This window comes from Papio anubis, chromosome X, assembly GCF_008728515.1.
Source record: "Papio anubis isolate 15944 chromosome X, Panubis1.0, whole genome shotgun sequence".
NCBI lineage: Eukaryota > Metazoa > Chordata > Mammalia > Primates > Cercopithecidae > Papio > Papio anubis.
The window spans coordinates 62,741,622-62,751,262 of record NC_044996.1 but is presented as its reverse complement, the minus strand read 5'-3'; the positions used below and the strand labels follow the sequence as shown (position 1 = coordinate 62,751,262).

Below are 9,641 nucleotides of genomic sequence, written 5' to 3'. Positions count from 1 at the left end.
GGAACTGAACAATGATCACTTGGACTCAGGGAAGGGAGCGTCACACACGGGGCCTATCGTAGGAGAGGGGGGGAGGGGGGGGGAGGGATTGCGTGGGGAGTTATACCTGATGTAAATGACAGCGAGTTGATGGGTTGCAGCACACCAACAAGGCACAAGTATACATATGTAACAAACCTGCACGTTATGCACATGTACCCTACAACTTACAGTATAATAATAGATTAAAAAATAAATAAATAAAAAGAAAAAAAGAAAAAAAAAAAATAGAGTTCGTCAGTTAGTGGAAACTGGTGACAACAGCAGAGAAAACTCTGGAGAGCTATAAACTGCATAAAATCAAGTGCATTGGAAGTTACAGAAAATACGCAAGAACAATGGGAAAAGGGGAAGTCCGGGAAGTGTGGGGGAGGGGCGGCGTGGAGAATAAAGGATGTGACGTCACTGAGATAACTAACTCCGCTCTTAGCAACTCTGTTAGCAACGCTGGTTTTCTTCCTCCGAAACAACAGGTGAGACTTCCCCTTGGAGATTTGCCCATGCTTTCTAAAGTGGCTCTCCCAAACCTACCTTTGTCCTAACTTAGTTGTCTGTGATTCTCAATACAGTAAAGATAAGCCTCTTTGAATATGGAGGCCGCTGCGGACGGCCCGGCCGAGACCCGAAGCCGGGTGGAAAAAGACAGCCGGCGGGTGGAAAAAGACAGCCGGCGGCCAAAAAAAGACAGCCCGGCGAAGACCCAAAGCCCAGCCCAAGACACCTCAATCATGTTGAGAAATAACGCAGATACAGGCAAAGTTCTTGCCTTACCAGAGCACAAGAAGAAGCGCAAGGGATACTTGCCAGCAGAGTCCGTTAAGATCCTCCGTCGCTGGATGTATAAGCATCGGTTTAGGGCCTACCCTTCAGAAGCGGAGAAGCGAATGCTGTCAAAGAAGACCAATTTGTCTTTGTCGCAGATTTCTAACTGGTTCATCAATGCTCGCAGACGCATTCTCCCGGATATGCTGCAACGGCGTGGAAACGACCGCATTGTTGGCCACAAAACGGGCAAAGATGCCCATGCCACCCACCTGCAGAGCACCGATGCGTCTGTGCCGGCCAAGTCAGGGCCCCGTGGTTCAGACAATGTACAAAGCCTGCCCCTGCGGTCCTCGCCAAAGGGCCAGATGTCAGGAGAGAAGATACCAGAGCCGGGGTCGGCCCCTAGCCAGAAGCTCACCATGATAGCCCAACCAAAGAAAAAGGTCAAGGTTTCTAACATCACGTCCTCGTCTTCTCCAGAACCTGTGTCAACAGAGGAGTACGCCGACTTCAGCAGCTTCCAGCTGCTAGTCGATGCAGCGGTACAAAGGGCTGCCGAGCTGGAGCTAGAGAAGAAGCAAGAGTCTAATCCATGATTGATGATGTCCCAAAAACCCAAGTAATCAATCCCTTATCTACTGTGGTAAACCTGTTTATGTTCACCCTAACTTACTTGTATACTTACCTTTTATAGAGGCATCTTTCTTTCTAGTGGTTTTATGAGAACCAATCTTAATTATTGGGACTAAATTCTGTCAGATATTTCAGTGTTTCCAGGTGAAAGACATTAAGGTGCCATCATGATGAACACTGTAGCAAAGATCTCTTACTCTCCATCCCCCTGGATTTGAATTCTTTAGACCGTCAGACTAATACATCTGAGATTAAACATCAAGCTGAGATTTCAGAGACAAATGTTTTTGGCTTTCTAGTCAACTTTCTTAATCCCAGGGTTGCTACATATAGTAAGTCACCCCTCTTTCTCCCTCTCTGTAATCTTCCCTGTTTATTAGTATGAATCATAGAAAAGAAAGCCTCTATAAAAATGGCTATAACATCCCTCATTGTTGGAGTTTTCTGAAGCTTTCAACTCTTAGTTCCTCTTTGTGCAATTTATTGGCCAGTGGAAGAAGTAGTGATTCTTTGCAGGGGGTTGACTTTGAGAGCCGAAGCACAGTAAATTCATGAACACTTTCTTGGATAAAGGTGAACTCTTCCTGCTTTGAGCAGTGAAAAGTCTGAGTAAAGGTAAGAAAATTCCAAATGTTAATTTTGTCTTATTGTTTGTTGGTTAGTTGGTTTTAGAGAATGCTTTTTATTGATTTTAATCATCAAAGTAAAAACATAACAAAAAATAGCAAAAAAAAAAAAAAAAAAAACTGACAAAAAAATTCCCTTGAAGAAACCAAAGGAAGATAATTTAAAAAGAAAGAAAAGTAATCAATATAGAACATGTCAGCAAAAAATAAAGTAGTTCCGGGTATTCTATTATTTTGTTTTTATCTTTTTAATACATTTATGTATTTTTCCTTTTAAAATTATTGGTTTGGTAAGGATTGGGGTAGGAATGTTAAAAGCTTCAGACCCGTCCTGCGTGAGAATAATCCTATTGGCTTATAAAGGCAGCTTTTTCACAAGTACAGGCAGATTTTCACTAGGATAGGAACAGAAAGATACTACCCCAGAGAGCTGTAATTTTACTTCTCTGCTTTTAGGGAGCTAAAACCTGAGGAATCTGGGGCTATAAATTGGACTGTAGCCTGATTCTGATTCTGCTCTAATGTGAAACAGATCATGATTTTTCTACTTCTGGGACCCATTTTTTATATTGTTATCAAATTATTGGCAATTTTAAATATAAGATACTGTATCTTCTTCAGGCATCTTAACAAACAATAGTCATGAGTTATTACTCTACTTATTATAAGTTTCCATATTACCAGAAAGGAAACAGGCCCACATTCCCAAACTGCTGTTTCTGAAATAAAGTAGGAAGGAGTTGAGGTTTCTAAGACATACATGGATCCAGGGGCATTTAGAAGGAAGTGGTATAAAAATACTCATCGTAACCTTACTGAGGGGGGCCTGTAAACACTCAAGGAAACGCCCAAACCATTTTGTTTATAGTGCCTGGCAAAAAGCATTTTCTGCATATGGATACACAGAAGGCTCTTATTCAAGGAAGGGAAGTTTGCTATCTGGGTGGGAAGATTTCTAGACTCAGCCTAGATTATTTCTATACACACATTTCTGGACCCTTACTACTTTGTCCTGTATCTTTCTTTTACGTCTGATAGGTCTTAGGACTCAGGCTTTTATCGTTCTCAGTTGAAAATGAAGTTAATTGCAACTTTAGTGCTGAAGTCTGAAAAAGGAAGTTTCTTATTGTTTAGGCTCTTACAATGTAAGAGGCTTGTTTCCTCTTGTTTCTAGAGGCTGAGGCCACTTGGACTGTTCCTGTAGAATGATTATTGGAGTACTTGTTTATTAATAACTTCATTATTATTGTAAAATGACTGTGGAATCATTGTAAAATCATTGCTGCTGTAGAACTTACTCAAAGGTGAATCTGTTGGGATTACAGTGGTATTTGTCCATTTCCATTGTGCACTTTATAATGGTGAATTGTGGTCTACAGTTGTGTTCCAGCTTTAACTGTATTATATCGAAAGAAATTGGGGAGAACTGTTCTTGGTTTTGTGCTACAAACATGGAGAAGCAGCAGTTGTTTAGTTAAGAACTATATACAACAGAATTTTTATTGTTGAAGTTTTTGTCAAATAAATGTATTTTTTTTTCATGTAAAAGGATGACTAAATGTGTTTGTGATTCCACCAGGCTTTAACCACTTTGAAGTTGTAGCTTCTTTATGCCTATTTTTTTTTTTTTTTTTTTATAAGAGTGAAATTTAGGAAGCTATCATCTTCTTCGCTTTGTGGAGAGAAATGGGGATAATCTTCTAAAGGAACTAAGTTTGGAAAACTTAACCACCAATTCCATGTTATTTGAGTTTGAGAACTATGTAAAACCTGATAAAGAGTTTCTGAAACAATGGTCTTGTAGAAGTGAAAAGGTGAAGATAACATTGAGAATATCTTGGTTAGGATTTTTTCTTTTTCCTTTTTTTTTTTTTCTGCCAAAGTATTGGGAGTCATTTATATTTCCAGAAGTATACAAGAATTTCTATTCCTCTACACTTTTACCAATACATAATATCAATTTTCAATTTTTCTCAAGCCAATAGGTATAAAACAGATTACCATTATGGCTTTCATTTGCATTTGTCTGATTAATAGCAAAATTGAACACTTTTACATATTTTTCTTTTGCCACCCATTTTTTCCTCTTCTGTTGAAATCAATTGCTTCATTTTTCCTTTCTGCTTTGCCTTATTTATCTAGTGGCAGTTCTTCATAAATTCTATTACAATTATTTTGCTATATGAACTGCAAAATTCTTCCAATTTGTGCATGCGTTTCTAGTTTGTTTATGGTGTCTTTTGTCATACAGAATTTCAAATGTTATTATATGCAAATTTATCAGTTTTCCTTTATGAGTTGTGCTCTTTGTGCCTTATTTAAGAAGTCTGTCATTGCCTAGGTATAATGAAGATATTTTCCTGTGTTTTCTTACGTAAGTTTCTTTTTAAATTTTGCTGTAAGTTCTGGGATACATATGTACAATATGCAGGTTTGTTACATAGGTGTACATTGCAGAATGTGCAGGTTTGTTACATAGGTATACATCTGCCATGGTGGTTTGCTGCACCTATCAACCCATCATCTAGGTTTTAAGCCCTGCATGCATTAGATATTTGTCCTAATGTTCTCCCTCCCGTTGCCCCCGACCCCCCAACAGGCCCTAGTGTGTGATGTTCCCCTCCCTGTGTCCCTGTGTTCTCATTGTTCAACTCCCACTTATGAGTGAAAACATGTGGTGTTTGTTTTTTTTCTTAAGAAAGATACATTTTTATTAATCTATTTGGAATGAGGGAAATATACAGTCAAAAGATGTAGGTTAAATAGAAAGTCCATAGGGTGGCTCTAATAAGGAATAAGACGTAACTGGTTATGAATAAAGTTGTTCTTTTCAGTGATCCCTCCACCCAGCCCCTCACTATGTCTGTTTCTCTTGATTGATGTAAAAGTGAGATTCATCAGTGTGTACTTCAAGAATTTCATATTAAAGTTATTCGTAGAATGGGATGTCATTTCAATGTTTCTTAATCCTCTGGCATAAGAGCACATTTATAAACAATGTAGTCATAAAGATATCTTCACTCGTGTTCTTTCATGTATCTCAAACTATACTAGATATACAATACCAGGGATTTTACTTTAGCTTATTTGTTAAGACAAGAATGCCTTTTACATGTATTATAACGTGTTCTAATGTATGCAGTGTATCGCAATAAAGGGAAAACATGGGAGTGGAATTTTCCTGGATATTTTATTAAATGAACACTAAGGCAAATAATATATTTGATCTATCTATAATCTCCTTAGCTAGCAGGGGCATACTTTGTGTGCCATGATTTAGTCACTTCAGTAAGTTTACACTGGGTCACTTAAAACATAGGTTTTCGATTTTCAAATACTCCCAACTCTTACATTTGATCAAATTTAGTTCTATTTATATTTCACCTATTATGTTTCAAGGACCTAGGCACTTGTATTATAATTTTTTTTTTTTTTAAGAAATGGTGCTTTGTGTATATGTATTTACTGTTAAAAATCTGCCATTTACCTTTTGGCTTTTTTCGTTCATCGTGGTAAAATGAGGAAAATAAGAGTAAGGTAATGTGGATTTACTAGAAAGATGTCATATCTTTTGCAACAGGTAGAAGGTAACTGAAGGTAGATCAAATAATGTGGTTTGTCACATGAGAAGGCATACAATTATAATTGATTATTTAAGGAGTTATGGATGGTTACTTTGTGCTTTTAGAACCTCATGATATAGAACACACTGAAACATAATTCAAAAGGACGTCAAAAAATTATAGATAACTAAGCTAAGATCAATTTTAAAGGAAAAGTAAAATTCACTGGCTGAAACCATCAAGGAAGAAATCTATGAGGTCAAACAGGGTCTTTCCTGATACAGTTTTGCTATCGTTTGTACAGGCCAAATAACAGGTTGAATAGTCCAAAAGTCTAATCTGGAATGACACTTAATGCTTTCTATAAAATGCAAATTGGAAATGTGATAAATATGATTTAGAACATAACTATTTAAACCTGTTGTGAGCTCATTTTCACTTTCAATAATGTTTTAATCTTATTTTAGCAATTTTCGTTACTTCAATGATACAGGTGGTATTTGGACTTTTAAATTTGCATTTCTTTATATAAAACAAACAATAACAATGGGTGACCAGCATTTTTCTACTAGTCTATATGCTGCAACCTGTAATTCCTTGTTATACCAATGTATAATAAATGATTGTTTTTTATAGGATAATTATTCATGTTATAGAGCAGGGAGTTCTCAAATATTAAAATCCTGAACAGAGATTTATTTCTTGGCTTATTATATAATATGATGAAAAAGTTATAATTTATAGTTTAGTTTTACTTTTACTATCTTTTCAGAAATGCTATTTTTCCCCTGTCTTCCTAAAGACAGCCTAAAGTATCTTAAAGTTCTTTCTTTAGCTTTTGAAAATATAATTTAGAAAAAGTTTAATAAGGAAGTATTGAAATCAATGATAATTTGTAAAAGGTATAAAACGGGGTTCTTTTTGCATGCTACTGTAAATTTAATATAAAGCACTTATATGAACATTAATTTTTACCTCTACATCATAATATAAACTTTTACTATTTTATTCTTAAAGATATCCTCAGTTTTCTGATTTTTCCCCAGATAATCATTAAGTTTTATATAATATGCTTATGAAAACTTTAAAGAATTAAGAATCTAAAATTATAGTAACAAGCAAAATATTGTATTGAATTAGAATAAAATGCACAACTATGAAGCAATTAAACTTTTAATAGAAATATGTGAGGTAATGTTAGAAATTCTTTTCCATCCTCCTTTTTGCCAACCATGTTAAGTAGTCTACTTAACAGGAGCAGTAATGGGTTTGATTCATAACAGGAGTGTATGTGCATGCATTTGTGTGTATGTGTTTGTGTGTATATATTAGAGACAGAAAACCCAATAATCCAACAAGAAAAGCTTTACTTCCTAGTTAATGTAGTGTGTTAGCAGAATCATCACTATGAAAGCAGAATCACAGTTGATAAGGTAACCATGGTATTTTTACATAATATGGGTATTTCATAAAGATCTCAGAGAATAATTTGACCTTTAATAAACAAAATGATTACAATAATTCAAGAGACTCTAAAAGCAGCTGTTGTCAATGTTCATGAATATTATGATACCAAAGTTATTTTTCCCAAATCAGTATTTTATGATTATGAAAGTACCTGGAAAAATCAGGATTTTATTTGGTCAAGTGACCAACTTCCAGGATAAAAGAAACTAAGGAAATTAACTTAAGGTGTTAACTGTAACATAGAATAATTATGAAGACATTCAATAAACCACTGTATAAGATAATTATGGGAAATTGTATAGCTTTCCAAGAAAATTTCTATAAATTTTAATTATCTGTTTATAAATAAATACCTATGATAAGTCTTGCGTATACTTCTGACTTAATTATAATAATCTCTAGAGTCATATATGATTCATCTTTCCCTGACATTACAAAATTTTTGTAAGTGGAATTCATAATTGTGCAGCTAATAAAATAGACGGTCTATAAAACTTAGCTGCTTTCAATTAACGAAGCTAAGACTCTTCCCCCCTACTGTCCATCAAAGATAATACTATTTCACGTTTTTCTTAGTTATTTGAGATGGCAATCAAAAATGATATTTTTGGCATGAAATGAACATATCGTGATCCTTCATTTATAATAACAGATTCATTGTTAGAGTTAGCTTTTGTGAAATCTACCCTGTGTGTTTGAATGTGGAACATCTGCAACATTGAATGTATCACCTCTCACAGCAGTTCCTCAGACAGGAAATTATATCCCTCAGTGGGATGGTACAAAGGTAATTCTGTTGCCGTATATTGTGCCAAAGAGCTCCTTCTGTGACAGGTTAGATTATCGATGATATGTGTCTATGTCCTGCCCATTTTCTTCTTTGTCTACAGGAATCTTGTACCGACAAAGTTTGTGGTATTCCAAGATAAAGTTTTGCCAACACTAGAAATTCCAACATACATACATACTGTTTCAAGTTAGAGGAGGGTCCCGTTGCAATCCTTAGAAAAACTCAGATTTTACACGTGTACCCTAATCATTATAACCAGCTTATGCTGGGATTTAGAATGAAACATCTTTTTAAGCCTAAATTCTCAAAAGAAAGAAACATTTTTAAAGTATATTAGGCAAGAGATGTATTGAGAATTTATTCTTTTTTCCTTGTATTTTAAAACTATATATTTTAAATTATGCTTATTTTGCTGTGAACTAATTATTGGAGAACAGTAATAGCCAAATAATGATTTCATTGACATCACACCACTGGAGATGTGCTTATAAATAATAATGCCACTGAAGCATATGACAGAAGACCTTTTTATGCCTTATTGCTTTAGTAGGTTAAATAAACAAATGTAATAATAGAAACTTCCATATATTCTAGAGGAAGCCAACATATTTATCATAGGAATGAGAAGCAGTGAGAAAGGGCATCTCTAAATGCATTCAAATGAATAAAGAACATTTTTAAATGGCAATTTCAGTTCACAAAAATTAGTTTCTGAACGCTGCCAAGCGTCTAAATTCTATACCTAACTGTCTCCTTGCCAACTGTAGTAACCCAAAGTTTCACAATGTCTTCAGATAAATGATTGACCGGAATTCTTAAGAGTATGAGAAATGAATAGGATTTAACTTGTAACCTTTGGGGTATTTTAAAATGACTTTGTTTCTTCGTAATAACTAATCAATGACATATTATTAATATACCAGCACCATCAACATGGTATATTTATGTTGTTGAAGGATTTTCCAAACTTGGTACTAGCTAAACTGAGCAATACTACCGTTCAATATAACAATTATTTCTAATTATATAATAAACAATAACAAAAACCTTGGACATAATATTTCTCCATTGTGCCACTAATCTAAAAATGAAAATAAATAAAAAATAGAGAGCATAGGAATCTTGTTATAGTTATTGTAACCCTTTGATACATAGTCTTTTTGTTGTATATATCAAAAACAAGATGTTATAATAAAACTGTGTTTCTGATATCAGATTATTGAAAATTTTGACATGTATGAACTTCTCCAATGAAAAAGCAGTTTTAATATGTATCCAGTTGAATAATATAATCAATTCAATCTAATGCAGTTTGTATATATTTATTGTTTACTTCAATTTTTTAATTATACTTTTAAGTTCTGAGTTACATGGGCAGAACATGCAGTTTTGTTACATAGGTATACACATGCCCTGGTGGTTTGCTGCATCCATCAACCCATCACCTACATTGGTAATTTCTCCTAACAGGCCCTGGTGTGTGATGTTCCCTTCCCTGTGTCCATGTGTTCTCATTGTTCCATTCCCAATTATGAGTGAGAACATGCGGTGCTTGGTTTTCTGATCTTGTGATAGTTTGCTGAGAATGATGGTTTCCAGCTGCATCTATATCCCTACAAAGGACATGAACTCATCCCTTTTTATGGCTGCATAGTATTCCATGGTGTATATGTGCCACATTTTCTTAATCCAGTCTATCATTGATGGACAGTTGGGTTGGTACCAAGTCTTTGCTATTGTGAATAGTGCCACAGTAAA

General features: G+C 34.9%; 1 protein-coding gene across 1 annotated transcript; it reads left to right on the top strand.

Moving 5' to 3' along the window:
- Positions 1-449: 449 nt before the first annotated feature.
- TGIF2LX (TGFB induced factor homeobox 2 like X-linked) lies at positions 450-1,868 on the top strand. The gene is made up of 2 exons (XM_003917953.4): positions 450-512; positions 609-1,868. Exon 2 carries the CDS (start codon positions 630-632, stop codon positions 1,398-1,400), a length of 771 nt encoding a protein of 256 aa, XP_003918002.2. The 5' UTR covers positions 450-512; positions 609-629; the 3' UTR covers positions 1,401-1,868.
- Positions 1,869-9,641: the final 7,773 nt, after the last annotated feature.